Source organism: Macrobrachium nipponense, chromosome 4, assembly GCF_015104395.2.
Source record: "Macrobrachium nipponense isolate FS-2020 chromosome 4, ASM1510439v2, whole genome shotgun sequence".
Lineage (NCBI taxonomy): Eukaryota > Metazoa > Arthropoda > Malacostraca > Decapoda > Palaemonidae > Macrobrachium > Macrobrachium nipponense.
Window position 1 is genome coordinate 92049346 of NC_061100.1, and position 22298 is coordinate 92071643.

Here is a 22298-nt window from a genome sequence, read left to right on the forward strand (position 1 = left end):
TTCTTCACATTGGGATGAGTTTAAGATTGCCCCCACTGTTACCTGATAGGGTGAATTTATATTTATCTCTGTTTTATGTTAGGTTTCAAATACATTTTGCTGATAATCTCATAGGTTATGACCATTTTACATACTGATGAATATATTAATTTCAACTTGGTTACTGAATGGTTTCTGTTACATATTTTTTCGCACTTCATTTTGTGGTGTTTTTCAAAGTGTAGATTTTAAATTGTCTGTATTGGTTTGCCCAGCGGGTTGATATTAAAGAAAGAAAAAACGGTGATGCTGAATATAATTCAAGTACGTGTATTTAGGATCATTGGATGACATAATTGGATACATATTTGCATGATGACCATGTTTTTGTCCTCTTTACGGTTTTAATTTTATATACTCTGAATATTTTTGAAAACTAAGTTCTCTTTGGCGGGGCTTACTTGGTAGTAATAATGCTTTCGGTGCTGAATGGTAAGCACTTGTAATCCGAATGTATTGGTTTATGGTTGGTTAGCAAAATGTTTAGTTTTATGTAATTTCATAATTATTTTCTTAAACGTGCCACTTTTACCATTTTTTTACCTTAATTCTTTGGATTAACTACTCCAAACGAAGTACATGTATAAATCCATCATTACTTCAGTTTATAGCCAGAATTTTATACTGGCGGGTACATTTTCATTTTCTTTTTTCTTTTCCCTCCAATTCACTTTAGAAGGTAAAAGTGTCTTCTTAGTATATTTTAAGTGATAATTTTCCGATGCAAAAAATTGATGTTGAAAAGTCTGCGTTTTGAAAAGTGGTGTTTATTTCTTAAACACGCTTTTCTCTTTCATCAATGAAAGGTTGATGAAATAAGTTAACATAGAACAAATTAAATCTATAGCATATTATTTAAATGTCGCTTTAGAGAAGAAATACGTACTTGAGATTTTGAAACTTGAATGATATAATGGAGCCGTAGTCTGTCAGTGTCCGTTATCAGATTACTGTAAGGAAAATACGTCACAAGAACATGTGAATGGGATTTCCAGCACAGAATTATTAAATTTTTTATACCTGGGTGTTGTTTTTTGAGAACTGGAGCAGCGATGTGGGTTACTATGCAGAACTGTTTCTAATTATGTCTAAGGACTCAACAAAGTGGTTTTAAAGGTTATGAAGTGAAACCTTGATCCAATTTGCCAAAGCCAACGCGGATGTCTGGTAGAATTTTTCATATATATTTTTTCTATCGCCTTTGCCTTCTTGATAGCCATGGCCACTTTTTTTGTTATTTTCATTTTTAAAAATGATAATTGTAACAGATAGTACGCTGATATTTCAGCTCTAGGCATATTGCCTTGTAAAGTAAACTTATGTTCTAATTGTCGTCAGGCTAATTTACTAAAGTAGAAGCCTGGCTTCAGGCTTAATGATCTGCTGATGTCATACTGGGTAAGAAATATTGCTTTCTCTTCCTCTGTCTTATATAATGGAGTGAGTTTTTTCTAAATCTAGGCTGTGAGCTATATCCTGAAGGACATTCGGCAATCGGAATAACTGATTCTGGAATATGATTTTATTGCTTATTCTTGCCGAATAGAATATTTCTTTAGGAGCTATGCTACAAGTTGTTGTTATACTTAATCCAACAGCAACAATTGTTGTGTTTTAATGTAAATCCATCGCCAACATTTGCTGTGCTTTTAATATATTTTCTTTTATGATCAGTTTCGTCAGAGTGCAGACAGCCAGGACACGCAGATTTTTTTTTTTTTTTTTCTTTTTAGACGGTTACTTTATTCCGGTTTTAGATTAAATAGAAGTGTTTATTTTCCTAATTTTAGTCTCTCTCTCTCTCTCTCTCTCTCTCTCTCTCTCTCTCTCAAAGTTGAGATGCTGCTTATGATCTTGCTCAGTGTAAAGGTTTCTATTTCTATGTATACCAAGGGTGTTGCCTTCAGTTACTGTTAAATTGGTAATGAAGCTCCTGTTGAAAAAGCTTATCTGAGCTTAGACATTTTGTATGCATACACACACATATAGTATGTATATATATATATATATATATATATATATATATATATATATATATATATATATATATATATATATATATATATATATATATATATATATATTATATATATATACACTATATATCATATATATGTATGTTATATATACAAAGTAATCAACATACAGACATATATGGAACGGAAGTAAATTTCTGATTCACATCGGGTTCGAACCTATGTCTTTCAATTGAAATGCAATTGTCCTACCAACTGAACCACTCAAGTCAAACAGGAAGTTGAAACCTAAATACTACTGTACCTAAAGTTTTTACAAGGGCTGACTGACTGCCTAGCATGTCAATTTTATAGGTGCTTTTTATGATTCAGTAGGTAGCCCCCCTTACCTTTTATTTGAAAGATCTGGGTTCGATCCCAATGTGACTGGGAAATATATATATATATTATAGGATATTTATATATATTATATATATATATAATATATATATATATATATATATATAGATATATATATATATATATTTTATTATTGTATATATACCTATATGTGTGTGTGTGTGTTGAAATCAGATGCAAAGACCAGAGGGTGTCTTCTCTCTTGTAATGTAATGTTGAACAGGATTGTTTTTATCGAGGTAGATGTAATAATCTTATGGTCAAATCCACCAGATTCATTGAAATAAGATGGTCATACACCGAAATCGTAATTTTTAATATCTTTTGCATGCAATTTCTGCTTGTGGTCCTTGAAAATTTACTTAGTATGATAATAATTGTATAATTGTACATATGTCTTGAATTGGAAAGAACATGTCATGGCAGATAATGAAATAATTGAAGTACAACTATTAAATATTTAAAGTTTTATAGGGCTTTGTTTCTTCATATACATTATAATTTGTTTTATCATACATTTTAAGGATGGTTAACCAGTGGAAATGTTATAGTGGGTCATTTGAACTTTTCCCCGAAATGGGTGACTTGCCTCCTCATACACATCAGAGGTAGGAATTCAAATTTAAACGGTCCAAAAACAACTTATTTTTTTCTTCCTAGAGTCTTCCATTGAATTTAGGGGTCCCGTAGTTATTGTCCACTATTGGTCAGAAATTTGATGCGTATCATCCAAGATTTTCAGATAGTGACCTGCCGTGAACGCATGGTCGGTTTGCAAGACGCTGGGACGGACCAGCTAAGCTATTCTTGTTCCTTTCTCGGGGCGATTTAACCCACACGAGATGATTGCAGGAAAAGAAACCTAGCCGATGTTTTGGGAGCCCTGGATGAAATGACTGCGATTCGTCACTTTTAAGCACCTCATTTCATCTACGAATAGATGCCATCTTATCAGTTTCTTTAAGGAAATAAGTTTTTCGTGTTCAGTAACAATAACAAACCAAGTAAAGCTTGCCACCATTATGTACACCGAGTGTTCAGGAATATTAGAACTTTCAGGAAAATAGTTGAATATCTTTGACTTCATGAGAAGACTTCAGCGCCTCTTACTGAGAGCTTCATTGATATTCGAAAGAAACTAGCATGGAATTCTCCACGTGAAGGATGTTCGTAAAATACCAGTAATATTATAGCAGTTAATATGCTAAGGAACGATAAGATAATATGAAGGTGCACAGAAGAGGCCCAAGAGGGATACTAATCAAAAGAAGAATAAGCAGGAAATCTAAAATACAGAGAAAGTGACTTGATTACGTGAATCTAGATAGCAATGGAGGAGAGGAAGTGAAGGAATCTACGGAGATGGGCATAATGATGGGCAGGGCCAGCTTGAGGTAGTAATGGATGGGGGTGAATGGCAAGGTGGGAAATGGAAGGGGTTAGGGTTGGGGAGAGAGAGAACCAGACTCCTCCTCGTTCTTCCTCGCGGCCTCTGCTCCCCGTCCTATCCCACCCGTGCCGGCTGGAGTGTGTGTGTGTGTCTGGAAGAGTGTAGTAGAGTTGAAAACCAGTGGTGGCTCCAGTGTGCGTAGAGAGAGAGAAGTGGGTTAGTTGGGTGTTCATCGTCGTGGGACGCGCACACCTGCTGCCTTTAGTTGACTCAAGTCTCTGTGTGAGAGACTTATCACGTGGGGTGAGCTGCCTTCCTGCCAGCTACGTAAAGCTTATTCAAGTGATTGCGCCAAATCGTATTTGATTATTTGTGGCATAAACGCTAAGTTTCGACTGTTTCAGGTCAAACTTTAATAAGGGTTCATTGTTTTCCATCTAGAGTTAGTGATAGCTGAACCTCATGCCAATGCTGTTGTCGGATAAGAAAATTGACACTATATGCCCTACCAGGCTGATGAACTGTTGGTTTGCCCTAAAAGACTCTGGCCTCGGGGCTTTTCTGGGTCTGTCTGGCAAAGAAAACGATGGTATTTTCTAACCGTTGAAAGTCTGAAATGAAATTTTGGGGATTTTGCGTCATCTTTGGGATGTTCCGCTGCACCCGCTCTGTTTCGTGGTGGAAATTTTTGGCATCTGAGTTTAGATAAATATGCTTACTCGTTTTCCGCTGATACACGTTTGTTGCGAATATGTTGTGATTAATTTCTTCTGAGCAGGTAGTTAGTTTATATTTATATTAATTTACCGGATGTAAATTTTCCTTAAATTCATAACAAAAGTTGGTAATAATGTTATATGACAACTTAATTTATCCTATACTCTGTACAGGGGTTTATGTTAAAGTTAGATGACTTAACGGAATTTTCCTTAAATTCTTTAAAAGATTTTACAATAAAGTTAGATGACTTAACGCAAGTAATTTTCATGAATGATATGATAGTTTTAGTCCAATTAATAGCCAGTCATCCATCTAAACAGTATTTGTCAATATTGCCCTGTGGCGACCTTTCCTTTCACTTTCTTTCCGAGTTCATGCTGTTTCGGATTCTTCTCTGCCTTACCTGTGAAAATCGTTGTGTCTGTAATCTCTCTTTCATTTTGAAATCCGTCGGGGAGTGGATGGGGAGGGGGGGGGGAGAAGGGAGACAATTCGCTGACTCATAAGTAGTCCGACAAGAGGGAAAGTAGGAGAGAATGATACGTTGATGATGTAATGATAAAAGAAAGGGAAAGATCCTCGTTTCCCTCCATAACACGATGCATTATTGGAAGATTTTTTTTTCTTCATCGGGAAAAAAGGAAACCTCAGTAAGAGAAGTCTCCTTACGGCGGACCTTATTCCAGTTTGTTGTGGATGGGAAGTGAGTAATTTCTTCTGGAAATTCCCTCGCTCACAGATCTCCCATCTACCCCAGGTACCATTATTTTACCTAACCCCCTTCCCCGTTATCCACGCTACGACTCTCGCCTTCCATCCCAATTTCAGGAACTAGGTCTTGAACTCTGCCACTGATAAGTGCGAGGATGGAATTCCATTGATATAAAGGATATGATAATTACTTTATTATGACTCACTATTGTTCCTCGCGCTTTCTCGATGAGAGGATTGTCAAAATGAATGTACAGTTGTTTGTTTCACTTTATGCTGCACTGCAAAACTTGTTACATTTTAATGTAACACTCTCAGCTGGCCCAGGTGTGAATTATGATTGCATGAACATTTGTATCACTTATTTGCTTCATGTGAGCTACCGTATCGTAGATGAACTTTAAAGGAAAAAATGAGAGTATGTTTTTCCTGTATGAAAAGGGTACTACAGATCATCTGTTGCACCTGAGAGAGAGAGAGAGAGAGAGAGATGCTAATTAGCGGTGCTCCTTCCACCAAAAGCCACTTGAAGTTAAGCGATGCTACAGGTCTGATGCCGAGAGAAAATCCTCCTCACCTTTGCCCTGCTCTGCACCTGGGAAAACCTAGCACAGCATCCCTTTCTGACCTGACCTGGCTCAGCCTTCCTCGCCTTGCAAATCTTGCTCCAGTCCACCCTCGCAACAGGAAGTTGTAAGAAGTTGAAGAGAAGAAGCCTGGACCAGCGTACGAACCACCTATGAAACCCGCTCTCCTTCTCTATCTCTTTTCGAGGTTGAAGCCCCAAGAACCAAACCCCCAAAACCGGCTTGTGGGAATGGCAACTGTTGGTGAAATTGGTACGTGCAGTGGTTAATGGGGTCCTGGAATTTGATAGGCGTCGAGCAGAAACCTGAGGGAGTCGTAAGGAGGATAATAATCATCCTCTGCTCTGTGAATTCCCTTCCATTCTCCCGTTGACACCCGGCTCTACTGGTCATGGTTTGAGGCCCATCTTGAAAAATGTTGGTTCGATTCGATGAGTGATTTATTCGTTTTGTTCTGTTTGTAATTCAAAGTTGCCTCTAGAGACAAAACATTTTCTATTTGTCATCTGTTGTTATTATTTGTTCGGTAGTGAGTGACGTATTTTGTTGGTAGAGTCGGTAGAAGATCCTTTGCTAATATTAGAAAATGACTAATCCGATCACACAAAAGAATAATTCTTTCCTTGCAGATGCGAATTGATAACGGGAACTTTTGCATTGAATGTAAATGTACGCTGTGAGTGATTTTGTCGTTATATTGTTGTTGAGTTGTGGAATACTGAAGCAGTGGAGTAAGAGAACAATTCATATTAATTGAACCTTGCTCGTCAAGAGCAGCCATGGATGAAGTAGCATCAAGTTGCGTCTTGCTTCTCAGTTTATGAAGTGGAACGAATAATAAGAAAAAAAATAATTTTAAGCTGCTCATAGTCAGAGAACCTTCCCTGCGGTGACAAGATTTTCCAGTTGGAAAATAAAGATAAACAGGAGGTGGGAGAGTTAAATTGCTGTTGTAAAATTCACGCTCGTTTTGTGTAAGTGAATGTATACGTGTATGTGACGACTGCCCTGCACGTTAGTGACCACGGCAGCAAATCTGCTAGTGGGAGGGGGAGGAGGAGGCTTGCCAGTAGCACCGCCGTCAATCGTTCCCTTCAACACCTCCCTCAGTAACGTTCCCAGCAGAGCCTCCTCCACCGCCACCAGTAACACCACAACCACACCTGCCCCAATCACCACTACCTCCAACAGCTCCTCCTCCTTCAAGAGCTTCGACAACACAACTTTATCCTTGGCTCCTCATAACCCTAATGACACAATGTTGACAGTAAGTGGCCTTTATTTTAGTTCTGACGTTAATTTTTGTTTTAGTTTCTCATTTTTCATGTTTACCTGTCTGTCAAGCCATGCATTTAACTAGAATTGCAAATTGTTATATTATGTATTATGTATTACACACATATAATTTATATATATATATATATATATATATATATATATATATATATATATATATATATATACTGATACTTATGAATTGCTGTACAAGTTTGATATAGTTTATTCGATTGCAGTATAAATAATTGCTGCCTCCACTCTGTTAACTACCATTTTAATGGTAGTTAACAGATTGATCAATTCTTGTTCATTTAATTTATCAACTAAAGAATTAAGGTTAGCAGTGACGTATGACGTTTTGCTTTAGCACTAATATGACAGTAATGAACCATTGTAAATATAAAGTATTTATAGGTACACATGGTATATAGCCAAATGGTAACATCTACTTACCGAAGGCCCCGGTACCAATCCCTCAGCTGAAGTTATTGCTAAGGTATAATGAATACGACGTGAAGTTATATTTGTGGCTTGGTATTTGATTTATAAGAAAGGCACGTGTGTATATTACAAAACTTCATACACACGATACATATAAACAGACAAACGCGCGCTAGTATACACACGCACACCGGTGTATATATATATATATATATATATATATATATATATATATATAAATATATATATATATACACACACATATATATATATATATATATATATATCTATATATATATATATATATATTTAATATATACTATAATATATATATTATATATGATATATATCATTTATTATATTTATATATTTATAATTTATTTATGTATATGTATAGTATATATATATATATATATGTGTGTGTGTGTGTGTGTGTGTGTGCGTGTGTGTGTGTGTGTAATGAGGTAGATAAATTTTCAGTAAGGATAGTTCATGTTTTCTTATGACGTTAATCTGCATTCAGGAATAGTTACGAATGTTTGCAAAAAGAATGCGTTTGATGCTATCACTGGTGGTGTCCTGTGGATTCGTGGCTAACAGCCATGATGGAGGTATAATGGTCTAATAGGGTAGGATTTACTTGCAAGGTTTTTATGTGGGAAATACGCCAGAGACCATCGGAATTTGGTTACTCTCTCTCTCTCTCTCTCTCTCTCTCTCTCTCTCTCTCTCTCTCTCTCTCTCTCTCTCTCTCTCTCTCTCTCTCTCTCAACTATAACTGTATGTTTAAGGATTTGATTACTCATTGTGTATTTGTTTTTTGTCTACTTTGTAAAAGTTGGGTGACGAATGTTAAAAGACGCACGTTAACCATATATACTGCTGCTGCCTTGGATAAAGAAATGTTAATTCTGATGGAAGATAGTTGCTGACGTTTTAACAAATATTATAGCACATAATTTATTTGGTGTATATATGTATTTGGATTCATGTAACGCATACGACAATGAAGTTCTGTTTTCTGCGAAAGAAAATTTTATCTCTTACGTAGTTGATATCAAAGATTAACACACTCTTACTCTAGCACGGTAGGTATGTTCTGAATTTTTTTTCTAAATCATATGCAGCTGAGTAGGTAATCTCATATTTCTGATAGTGTAAAAAAAAATGCTCTCTATTGTAGGGTTGTACCTAAGCTAAAGCCAGTGTCTGATTTCATTGGCTGCTTAAATTATTGTGCCTGAGCTGTGTAGACATCTCAGTAAATGTGCCCATTTTCAGTAACAGTGTCCCTTGAGCCGACAGGAAAGCAATCGTAGGTCAGTGTATGAATGCTAACCATCAGCCTTTTAAAACGTTAATCGGAAACTCATAAATTTTTAGCGTGTTCCATTCCAAAAAGAACTGCTGTATAAACATTTGAGCTGGAAGTCATACAGCTTGCCTTATCACGATAAACCCTTGAGATCAACAAAAGATGGCAATCACGATAAACCACTGAGATCAACAAAAGATGACAACCAATCTTTGTAGAATGACCTGAGTTTGTGGAAATTCTCCCAAGACAGTAAATGAAATTTTCTGGATGACCATGACAACTTATAAAAACCAATGGAGTCTGAAAGAAATCCTTAGATTGAATAATGAGATGGCTTTGGCACCTATTGAGGGGGGAAACAATGGAAAGGAAGGCCTAGAAGAAAATGGAGCTGCTACGTTTAAGAAGACATGAAAAATAAAGGATTAGATGAAGGGAAGACACAAGATAAATCCACCTGGAAAAAAAGACTTGATAAAAACAGCGACCAAACTAGGGAATTAGCTGAGAAAAAAATGAGAAAATATATCTTGCCTCATCTTGGTGAACCAATTCAGAATTCTTCCCTTCCCTTAAAAGTTAATGGCAGGTGTTATACAGCACTGAAGACTAAGTGGAGTTACTTCTTTCGTGCTACTGAGCTTCAGCAGTGTTTACGTGGCATATCTTTTCATGATACTTACTCATTTCCAATAGAAAGTTTACTTGTCACTCATTGGGCATTAAAAAAACTTTGGCCAACTTGTGCAGTTAGGTAGAGAAGTTCGAGATTGTTTTTCAGCATTTTTGTGGGATACTTTTTTTTTTTTTTTTTTTTTTTTTTTTGTAAATTTTTCCACTTTGTAAAAAGAGTTTAACTGGGCATGAGAGCAAATTTAATTAATGTGAGAGCAGACTGTAAATTTTCTGGACGTTGAACTTTAATTCCCTGTATATGCCAGTATGCTTTCGGGAAAGAAGTAGTACTTGTGATGTCCATGTAGATCTAACTAGTGGCATCTTGGACAACCTTGGATATGATAAGACGTGAGGCATATTGAAATTTCTTTTGTTACCAAATAAAACCTTATCAACAGTAGTGACCTTGCTTATAAACTTAGTAACAAGGCGTATGGACTTGGTCTGTGTTGATTGGCAGCAAAGAAATTAGTTTGATTATGATTTTATTCATCCAATATCTAGGGTTCCTGGTGTTTTTGGATTAGTCTTTTTAGAACTTCCTTATTTTTAGTTATAACTGCTGACATGGATTTTGCATTTGAACATTTGTGCTCTTGATTTGGAATTCCCTTATATTTAATTATGTAACTGCTACCCTGAAACCAATCTTAAGAATTTGGGCATAGAGTGGTGGTCTTTTCCTTGATGCATTCTGCTGTACTAGATATATCTTAATACTAAATGATACAGTATGTGACCTTTAACTCCTTTGTTTTGTTTATGCTAGGTGGTGTTATATCTTTCAAAATGAAAGTATTGCTGTAACATGTTGCCGGCAATTTATACAACCAAAAACTAAGATTTTATTGGTTATTATTCCCCTCTCATGATATTAACGACAACTAAGAGTCTTATTAGCTATATTCCTTAGGCTGTACTGTGCTTATACATTTTGAATTAGTGCTTGTGACTTATTCAGTTTAGGTGACACAACACCATACTATCTAGCACCAAAGGTCTTTAGTCCTCCCTGCTGATGAGCCTTGGAACAGTATCTTGATATTGGTGTCAGTAAGTTGGAAAAGTATTTTTAATAACACGTTAATCGTCATGCCAGTATTCTTTAGATTAGTTGACATTTATTTCAAAGCTTTATTTATTAATGTAGTTTATAATCACACAATCGTAGACTCTATTCAGAAAAAAAACTTTATTTGCCTGACAAATTAAGATGTATATATATTGTTACTGATTATGCTTATTTACCTTTCTGATTGTAGCTAATAATTTGGGATGAGATTGCAAGTGCCATGCCCTTCTTATTGGCTCCAGATCACCAAACTCAACTAACGACAAGGTCTATGCTTCACTGCTGAAGTCGTCAGTTGCACAATGTTTTAAATGTACGCTACAAAATCTTTTTTAAGTTCATAGCTTTCAATAAAGATGGTACACGGGAAAAATAGTTTCATGCAGTGAAGAACTGTAAAATCATAAGTGTTCTGATTCAATTCCTTTAAATCTTCAGTTCTACACTTTTTCTACTTATTACTCGACTCGTATTTCATTATTAGATATGAAATGAGAAAGCTTTCCCACGTTATTACGCACATCCACTTTTCTTCGACCTCCTCGTCATACTTGCACTCACCTCCTCCTCCTCCTCCTCCTCCTCGTTCCCACCTCCTCCTCACTCAAACCATCCCTCCCTCCCTCCCTTCACGGGCAATCTACTGTAAGTGGGTGTGCCCACAGCTTTCTCTCGAGGCTACGTTCAAACATTTTGCTTTGATCATTCAGCCGCTCTCTTGTTGCTAATAAACTTCAAATAACACCTGTTGTAGGAGAAAAAACGTTACGATAGCTATACATTTAATTTGCGTACTTATCGGTTGTTATGTCTTGCTTACAATTTTCACCTTTTTATGTGAAAGAAAACTTTATTTGACAACCTAGCCTGTTTAATTTGATAAAACTGTAGTTTTAAAAGAAATCCATTTGGTCAGGAAGGATATTTATTTTACCCAGTTCACGACCATTTTCAAGTCTTGCGTCATTGTTTTACATGTCCACCCAAACAAAACAAAGAATAGATGGTTAGGAAGACCATTATATTTTCTGTTTTCTGCAGTGCACCAAGCATATGATTCAAGTGGCGAGTGAGAAGGACGTAGTCGTATTACGAACGTATTAGCAGCTCTTAAGAAAGGATTGTTGTGTTTTCGTGGATGCGATTGCTATTCTAAAATCATTAACCTCTATTTGAAGCTTTCATTACCACGTGGTGTACTTGCGTAGTCTAACGATTTATAAATGAGTTATATGATCTTGTATGATTTAGATGGAGTGCGTTTTGGTTTTATAAAGTGGAAGAAAAGGGAATGTGAAAACGTGAACAGGGCAAAGAGAGTAGCTGGCATATGGCGATGTTTCAGACGCAAGTGAAAAGGCACTTATTAATAATGCATAATTTAGAACATTGCTGTAAAAGCGGAGTGAGTATTGAAATTCATATTGAAAACTCGAAATGTGTATGGAGATGAAATGGAAGATAATAACCTTGTAAAACTGAATAAATGTTCGGCGACGGTTCTTCCGTCTGCGTTCATTACGCAGAGGCAAAGACAATAATAAAAAAGAACGTTCGTCTACGTAGACGAAACACGAAAACGTTACTCTTCTCTCGGGCATAAAAGGAAAGGAAAGACGTAGTAACCATGAACTTTAGTATCGCTCCTCAGGATACGTCAATCCCTTCCTCATACTTCCCCACCTAACCTCTGGTCCCCTCCGCTGTGTTAGCAGAGGGTATTGAGGACTCTTGAGAACACTCCTTAATGTCCTGAATATTTCACCGAGGGATATGAGAATGGATGGTCTAGTTATGTAGAGACGAGGATTTTCTTTACAATAATTCGTACACCAAAAGTGATATTACCAGAAATACCAGCATTGAAGTAGTAATTATGATAAAGATTTATTTTAGCTGAGTCCTTGAATTTACGGGGGAAAAAGCTAATCGGTCCGCCCAATTCTGCCATCTTCGACTGTGCCCAGTTTATTTTTTAGCGATTTCTCTCTCTCTCTCTCTTCTCTCTCTCTCTCTCTCTCTCTCGTCACACGATTTCTCAATCGTTCTCTCTCTCTCTCTCTCCCTTGTTTTTAGATGAGAGACAGGCTCTTTTCCTTGCTAGACGATGAACCCCTGACTTTGGAGTAGCGTTTTAATTCCACATCGTATCATATAGAGTTTCACGAGTTCATTACCGTTTGTATGAAAGGGCAGAGTGAATAAATGAATAAGTAAAAGTCACTTTTATCTTTCATCTCTCAAAATTACGGATGTGTATAAATTATTTTGTTCAGTACTCCCTGTTGCCGTTGTAAAGACCCTCGTTTGGACAGACATCATAAAAACTGTTACTATGTTTTTAATATAGATACCAGGGGATTTAGGAGAGTTTATGACTAACCTAACTTTTTTTTTTAGTGAAAATTAATCAAGAGTGTGAAAAAGTTCAGTTATGTTTACCAATTCATGAATAAGAGCTCAGATTGTGTTGTCCGTGGAGTCTTGCTTTATAGAAATTTACTTCTAAGGATGATACTTGTTTGGAAGATTTTAGGACATTTTTCGTATGTTTAGTTTTTGAGGACATTTGGAGAATTTGGAAATGCGACGAGAAGCTTGTCGTCTATTAGGACATGCTCTTTTTATACCTCAGATGATCCGTCAGTTGTGGGTCGGTACCAATTACGTACACTGCACCACTAACCTTTGTCTTGCCTGAGCTCTCGTGCTTCCTGGATATTAAAGCCCTTCAGTTTCAAAACTTTTTCATTAAAAATATCCAAGACGTTTTTATTTCTAAATCCAAACCTAATGTGCATCTTCTTACACGAAGCAGTGCTATGACGGGAATTCTTATAATCCTCCCGGTAACTTTTCCAACTCCATAAAAGAGAAATGATTTCTAGCACTCTTTCTTTAAGACATTTTCTCTCCTCTAGACATACTCAGTGCATCATGCTCAGATTCTCAGTTATTTTGGCATGGCCCTACTGGATCATCTCATTCATATATCTGTTACCTAATGTGTTTGTTCAGTATTCAACTTTTTAATATTTATTGTCATCATATTGTGTACAGTTACTTGTACCAGCATTCTATAATTTACTGTAAGCTCGTCAGATCAAAATTATTTTTATCCCTTCTACATTCAGTATATATTTTTAAAGTAAGAATTCCATTGACCCAAGAATGCATTCTCTTCTGTTATCTTTTATTCCGTGATCAATTTCTGTCTGCATTATTGTGATCCAGCACAATTTCTTTGTCTCCTCAAAGTGCTTGCATAAGGTCACCCATAAGTTTTTTTATTACAGCATATCGTCATTCTCACTTTACCGTTAAGTTTGTTGGTAATTGTGCGGAGCTAATGTGTCCGAGGATATAACATCAATAGTGGTCACCCATCCAGCGCAGCAGTGAAACTCAATTTTGCTTTGCTGGTTATGAGAGCAGGGGCGTAGCTAAAGTGTTAGCCCTGTCGGCTCTGGAGTTCATTTGCAAGCTTACATTACAATAATTTCTTCCCAAGGACAGTAATACTTAAATTAACTTTTATCTTTTTGATTGTCTTACTTCTCTAGTTTGTCTCAACATGTTTTTTTTTTTTTTTTCCTCCAACCACTTTACAATGGACTCTCTTAGTGAAAGGCACATTGTAACTGTCATTAACTTAATCAGAAAAACAAAATCTTAGAGGCAGGCCTATGAATTACTTGTGACCTGTGCTGACCTAGCTTTCCCATTTTGTTCTCGGCTGTTAGTGTGTACAGTTCATCATATTTTGTCCCCTGATAAGTGAGATCTGGTGTTTTTGCATTCAAATGTTTGTGCCCCTGTGTGTTTCACACTGTAGGAACATTGCCGTCCCAGTGCCTTATTGTCCTCCCGTAGCCTAGTGTGTTATCCCTGTTCGGTGGCTATAGTTTTTCTTGCTGAAGGGATCAGGTCTGATTTTTCTTCTTGAGTAGGAATTAACTCCCCCTCCCTTCTTTGAGTAACAGAGCACTTAGTGTGGCATCCATGTGTGTATGTGTCATAGCCCCCATCTGTGTGTATTTCATGGTGCCCCATGAAGGATATCCGTAGGACCCAGTTTTCATCATTGTGTGGGCAAGGTAAATTTATTTCCCCAACTGCAGTAGACCAACAAGCTGCCTGTATTTCATATTCGGGATATGAATGCATAAAAGAGGCCATGTGTGAAGAATGTGTGGGGTAGTTGTCACCCCAGTGGTCTCTATGGGAAGAGATGCTGCAAGAAGAGCAGTTCCTCCAAAGAACCTACTCTTAGCCCTTCCCCTTGCCCTCCAGTGTTCCCGCATTTGACAAAGCCATCTCCCCCCAGTGACACCTTTAGCAAATCGGCAGCTCCTCCATCAGCAACAGCATCAGTGGCAGGCCTTAGCACCAGAGATATTCTGAAAATGTCCTGGATTTCTGAGTCAAGGGTGGTTAACCTCTCCGATAGACTGCAGTACATGACCTTCAGAGGGATCCCATCCCATCATTATCTTCCACCACATGGAGTCCAAATAGGACAAAGGATCCTCTCAGTTGACCGGTCCGCCATCTTCCCAAAAAATCGGATAGGAGTGAGAAGTGTCCAAGAAGAGGTCAAGGGCAGAGTCAGCAGGCCCTTTTCCCCCTCCAACAAAGTACCATAGGCTGGAAAGGTGACCTCCAAGGGTCATAGAAGCCCCTACCCCATCAGGCAAAATACTATGTCCTTGAAAACTACTGCTCCATGTTGAGGACATTAGATTTCAACATTTGTAGTTTGATCAACAATAAACCCTCGGAGCATTTCCGACAACAGGTCACCTTACTTAACAATTGAATATAGCCACCTCCTGGCTAGACAGATGCCAAGGGGCTTGGCTCAAGGAAATACAGGGACATAATTCCATTAGAGAAGTGATCCGCCATCAGGGGATACGTAGGACCTTTGGGGAGAGCCTTCTCATAAATATTCAGATAGGCAGGACAAGTATCAGCAAATGACATCCTCAAGAAGAGAAAGTCTTACAATGTAGTTTTTACACTGTGGTGTTACAAAAGATCTATTTTGAGAGTTAGCCGAGCATCAGAAACCAACCCCTACCTGACATACCCTACTACTTCTTACCAGACTTGGTAAGTCAGGCGATTGATAGCAAGAGCGAGGATTCAAGAAACACCCCCTTCTCACAGGCATCATTCCTGAAACCCACATCATTCTCCCAGGAATCAACAGGCAGGCCCATGTTGCAGAGGAGACCCACTTCCTCTGGTAAGTGCTCCTTCCCACAGCCAAGGCTCAGACACCAGGGCCAGACAACTTTTTTATTTATTCATATTTTTAGTTATCTATTTAATTTTATTACGGTGTCCAGTTTTAATATACATAAATCAATCAATCAACTAGGGCCAGGAAGGCCCGCAGAGCAAGAGGGCAAACAACCCCAACCAGTTGTTTGTACCTCTCAGTCCTCCCACACTACATAGGAACAGAACCAAGAGGAGGAGGCTCCAGGTGAGACAACAGTGACTCCCCCTCCCTCTAAGCTACCAAGGCAACCAAGTGGATGACTTGGCAGCAGTACCGAGTGGAGGAGTTGACTGTCCTAGTCCTCCAGCTGGGGCTACAGACCGCCCTTGGGACGAGCAGAACTTCTTTTGGACCAGACGCCAGTGCTTGCTTACCTGTGGCAGGAGGTAGGGACCATGCACCTGATGGGAGCAGTGGAGATAGTGGATGGCAACTCACCAGGATTCTATAGCCATCTCTTCCTGATGGAGAAAACATCATGGGGTTAGTGACCAGTGATAGACCTCTCAACCCTGAACCTCCACCTGAAGGAAACATCCTTAACTGTGGTGATGCCCCAGAATGCCCTACCATCTTATCAGGGAGCATTGGTAAAAGGTGTCAATATCTCTACAGGATGCATACCTGTGCATCCCCATCCATGAGGCCTCCAGGAATCGCCTGAGGTTTTTCTCCCAGGGAATAGTCTACCAGTTAAGGGCCCTCTGCTTTGGACTGGCGACAGCCCCCGAAAGTCTACACCCAAGTTTTCCAACTGGTGTTGGCTTGGGCACATATATATAGAGGATCAGACTCTGACAATGCCTAAGACTGGCTGATCTTGGCATTCAAGTTGATGAAATGAAAAGAGTCGGGAATGAGATCCTGGAACTGTGCCAAAATTTGGGGGAGATCGTAAATCTCTCTAAGTTGGAACTCTCCACCAAGAAGATGATCAAGTTCCTAGGGATGTATATTGACACAGTGGTGGGGAAGGCAGACCCATCAAATGAGAGGATTGCCAAGCTCCTGGGGATCTCTGAATCATTCCATAGGGTGTCCCAGCAACCAACAGTGCAGCAGCAGTTCCTCCTCAGACACTTGGTCTTCCTAGAGAGGATAGTTCCGAGAAGGAGGGCACTCATCAGATCCTTCCAGTGGCAGTTAAATACGTCCGGGAAGAAACTTGAAAAGCCTTGTTGCCGATGATCAAGTTAATGGTGAAGGTCAGAGAGGGCCTGAAGTGATGGAGAGACGTGATGAATCACCTATGGGAGAGGATGGAGTGAACCAACCTACTAGAGATTTAAGCTGTCTGGCTGGCACTCCAACACTTTCAAAAGAAACTTATGAAAAAGTCAGCAGTTGCTAAGAGTGACAGTATTATAGTTACAGTGGTAGTCTACATAAACAAGTAGGGAGGCACCATCTCTCCAGAGCTGAACAACCTGTCAGTGAAAGTGCATAAGTGTTAGACCTGGGGGGAGGGACCTGACAACCATTACATCCTGGGCAAGAGGAATGTCATTGCTGACCAACTTAGAGTGGATCAGGTAGTGGGCACTGAGTTGCCCTTAAATCAGGGAGTTAATATCAAGTTGGCAGAGCTTTGGCAGGAACCAGTGCTCGACCTATTTGCCATAACGAGAAATCCCAAGCTTCCCTTGTTTGTCTTCCAGTCACTGACCAGAGGGCAAGCAAAACAGGTCTTTCAGGTTCTTCATGTCTCCAGCTGAAAATTACTTATGTGGCACTCCTGTGGTAGCTGGCAGAGCAGTACACAGACATCCTACATCATCTAGTAGATGTCCCAAGGGAACTTTCTCATGCCCCTTATTTTCTGGATCAAGAGCACAAAGTAGGCTCCCTCCGGCTTCTTGGGTGGGGACTATCAAGAAGCTTGGAGAGTCCAGCAAAGGCTACCACAGACACCCTCAGACCCTCATCTGTTGGAGTGTAGTAGGAAAAATGGACAGTATTCAGCAGTTGGTACCATGAGAGAGGCTACAATCCACTGAAGACCACTGTGAGGGAGGTAGTGGCTCCCTGTTGTCCCTCTCCATCACAGCTGCAAGCTACAGACCTGCCTTGGTCCATGAATTCAGGCCTTGGTGAATAGACTTTGCTGATGCCTGGGAACTGTCTCTTGTTATTGAGCACTTAGAGAAGTACTCACCAAGAGAATTAAGGTCCCCCAGAGTGGAACGTTACCAAAGTACTCTCCTGGCTGACAACTCCTCTGTATGAAAGCTTCAAAGAGACATGACACCATACCTCATCTTTGTCCTCGCTCCCATCAATCAGGAGAGAGAGAGAGCTGCATACTCTCATGTACACCACACACATTGTGGGTTTGTCATCTTTCTCACCAGAATTCGTCCTAGACTTCATGGCCAAGGCCCAGAACCCTGCAATCTTGGACCTACATTTTAAACATTTCTCGATCTTGCTGCTTAAGGACTTCGTCAAGAGTGACAAGACAAGATGGTTCTATGCCATAGATAGTGGGGTTGTACAGGAATGGTCTAGCTCCATGTTTGTTTAGTGACCTGAGCTTTGTAGTAGGCAGATCTAGAGGTACTGAGAGGTGCGACACCGGCATGCGAAGGCACACCCACGTGCCACTCTGGATAGATCAGCCTCCCGCCTCTTGATGAGGCTCCATTTATGAAAACATAGGTTTGCATTCCAATCAGAACAAATACCAAATTTAAAAAGTAATTTGCATTTTGTCTAGGATACAACCTTAAACATTCGTACAGAAGTTTACCCTTTCTAAAACCCTTCGTGGTTCCATCTGTTCTAGTCATGGAGGCGAGCAACTCATAGGCCTACACGATAGGACTTCGTTTTTCTAGTTAAGTCAGTGACAGCTGCAGCGCACCTTGTGCTGAGAAGCTCCATTTATGAGAGTGTTGGTCTATATCCTAGGAAAATACAAATTAAGTTTAAAAATTTTTGATTTTCATGGTTCTTCTGGGCTGATACAGAATCATATATTTTTCCTTTACTAATTGGAATGGCTGCACTGTATCTTAGTGTACCGAAGTACAGGTCATGAGCAGCATAGAAAATTTGTTTTGATAGACTTGGATTTATTCGTCTCAGATGTCGATTATAGATGTATATTAATCAATAAGTAATTAATCTCTGTGCACTTTTTGACAATTTTCATTTTATGTATTCTTATCCAGATCATTGCAATGCAATGGCTGTACCATCAGGCCTTTTCGGTCTTCCCCTAAATTTATGTGCCGTGGACCACTACTACTGTCGAGCAGTACTCATGGTGAACTCACAGTTGATGACATCCAACAAGACTGACCTCTCTGGCCTTCTGTCTCTCCAGAGACTTCTACCCTGACCACTTTCTTCCTAATCGTTTATACGTAAATGTATTGTATATTCATAGATTACACTTCACAGTGACTATTATCCAGTCTTTCCTTGAACGATGGCTTTGATTACGTAACTTTTGCATTAAAACACTCTTTTGAGTGTCGAGATAATTGCTAAAATATGATGGACTGGTTTTGCAAGTTCATGGGTGATTTTTCGAAGTTAAGAATTTAATTATATATTTCAAGATCAGTGTAAATTGTATTGTTTTGTGGGTCATGATAATTTTATTAGACTTTAGAGAATTAATAATGCGTAATTATGAAATATGAAAAAATTAAATCCTTGTTAATGGTGAAAATATGGTTAGTGGTGAAAATATGGTTCGTGGAGTTTTAGTAGCCTCTTGAAAATCTCGCTAGTCTTCGGTAGAAAGGGTTTGGAGATGGAAAGTTTTACCGGTTCTGTGATTGTCCTGCAGAACTGGTTATGAATTTGAGGATGCTAGCATGTCTCTCTCTCTCTCTCTCTCTCTCTCTCTCTCTCTCTCTCTCTCTCTCTCTCTCTCTCTCTCTCTCTCTCTCTCTCTCTCTGACATGGTAGTAGTAGCGTTCACGGCACACATACCATCCAATTTGATGGCAAATCAAAATTGAGTTTTAGCGTATATTATTGACTGATCGTTCGCAATTCCTCAAGTGTTACCAGCCAAATGAACATCTTTGAAATAGAGGTTTCTCTCATAATTGTCTGACAGAGAGACACTTAATTTAAAGTATTTGTTACTTATTCAGTGAAGAGGCACAGTATTTAATGTGATAATAATTTTGACCTTATCCTGTCTGTCTCATACTTTTACTGATGAGTTAGTTTGTTTGAATTATTTATATTATTTACACTTAGTTATAAACGTGTACATTATTATTATGTTGAAAACATAATGAGGTAGGACACCTTGAAGAACAAACAAATTAATCAATATATCAAAATACTAATCCTAATGATGAGTAGAATCATAAATATGGTGAATACGACATAAAATTATCTAATTTTGTCACGGTGACCTTTTCATCGTTATTTGCTATCTATAGCACTTCAGTACTTGTGAATGATTGTATTCGTATAAATTTATAACCAGTTCACTGCATAAAAAGAATGTAAATAAAAGAATACTTGGACAGAGAATAAAACGATAAAACCCTCATGCTCGGTCTGGTTTTTTTTAGAGAAAATCAGGATCTCTACAATAAACAAGAGCAAGGTGTAATAAACTGACAGTTCTTGATTAGTCAGAGTGAATAAAATAATTTTTTTAATGGCAAATGCACACACAATTTCCTCGAATGGAAATTGTATCTGTGCACGCACTCGTAAGCGTGACCCCCACATACACACGCCAAATATATATATATATATATATATATATATATATATATATATATATATATATATATGTAATATGTAGCATATTAGTATATATATCTATATATATGTATGTATATATACATGCAGATACAACACACACACACACACACACACACACACACACACACACACATATATATATAAATATATATATATATATATATATTATTATATATACTATAGATATATATATATATATATATATTATTAATATATATTATTTACTCTCTTCTCTCCTATCCCTCTCTCTCTCTCTCTCTCTCTCTCTCTCTCGTCTCTCTCAACTCTCTCTTCCTCCTCTTCTCTCTCTCTCTCTCTCTCTCTCTCTCTCACACACACTGTATTTGATGAAAAATATGACTTAATAGGTAGGAACTAGAGACTTCCTTAGAAAGTTTATAATGGCGCCGTCCATTTTTCTACCGAGTTTCGTGACATTTTTTGTGAAGTAGCATTTTTATTGATCTGCTCTGTGAAAGACAAACAAAACAAACTCTTCACGTCCCGTTCCTTCTTGCTATGTATGGGATTTCTGAGGAATATTCCTGAAAGAACAAATATAACCACTTTTAGAAAAAAAGGATGTCGAAATATATCACTGGCTATAGACACAAAACTAGTTTCATTGCACGAGTGCGGTGGTCTTGACTCTGCTGACATTTCCTTGAACTTTGAAGATTTATTCGAAGATGGTAAGGACAATGACGAATTTCCTTAGGTATTGTATACCTTCCAAGGTAACTTTATTTGGCTGTTTCTGTTGTATTTACACATAAATATTCATGCATTCATACATAATACATACACATATATGCATGTATGTATTATATAGAGTATATTTATTTATTATATGTAGGTTATGTATGTGTATTATTATATTATATTTATATATTATATATTATATATATTATATATATATATATATAGATATTATATATATATATTATAATATATTATTATATCTGATATATATGTAATGTATATATTAAAACTTGTGCCAACTGTCGAATAGATTAATTTTACTTGAGCTAGTCGTTGTTGAAATTTCAAGTTTGAAAATGGATCATTGCCGTTTTCATAGAGGAAGACATTTTTTTTTTTTGTCTGTCGAGGAAATATAAATTCTAACTAAGAATTGATTTCAGAAACTCATATACTTGACTTTTGTGTTTTTCTATTTGAAACAGTGAATTTAAGGATAAAGAATCTTGTTGAAGAATTAGTTTGATTGAAGATCGCCTTGCGTCAATTACTATGCAAGAAGTATCATATGTGGAAGATATTTTTTAAATTTTGTCCTTAAAGGAGGATAAAAATAAGAACAGAGGTCATACATAACCTGTTTAGGGGCGGCGTGCGGAAGTTCTTGATCCAGAGGAAGGGTGTCGGCATGAATTCAGAATGGGCCTTCCTATAGCAGCGGCAACGCTGGTACAGGGAAGGAATTTCCAGGATGAGTTCACAAGGCAAGTTTCAACGGTATCCCGTAAAGGGTCTCTTAGACGGTGACCCTCACTTTCACTTCATAGGACGCGAGTGAAGAGAGAAAGAAACCTCAGGAGAATAAGGACAGTTTATCAGAAATAGCAAGACCCAAGGAACTATATGGTGGCAGAATACCTATTCGAAAATGAGAGTGAATAGAAAGAAATGAGT

The 22298-nt window shown here is 38.0% G+C and overlaps 1 protein-coding gene across 7 annotated transcripts in view; it reads left to right on the forward strand.

The window, feature by feature from the left end:
* Positions 1 to 22298, forward strand: part of LOC135211014 (protein spaetzle 5-like) — a 956827-nt gene that overhangs the window by 816490 nt on the left and 118039 nt on the right. Inside the window, exons 1-2 of one of the 7 annotated variants that reach the window (XM_064244032.1) lie at positions 3972 to 4107; positions 6452 to 7089. The exons of 4 other annotated variants lie outside the window; for them this stretch is intronic. In XM_064244032.1, the coding sequence (XP_064100102.1) occupies positions 7081 to 7089 (9 nt within the window). In that variant the 5' untranslated portion in view covers positions 3972 to 4107; positions 6452 to 7080. Of the gene's footprint in view, positions 1 to 3971; positions 4108 to 6432; positions 7090 to 22298 lie in introns of those variants that run through there. 2 more of the 7 variants (XM_064244034.1, XM_064244033.1) reach the window with 2 other exon arrangements.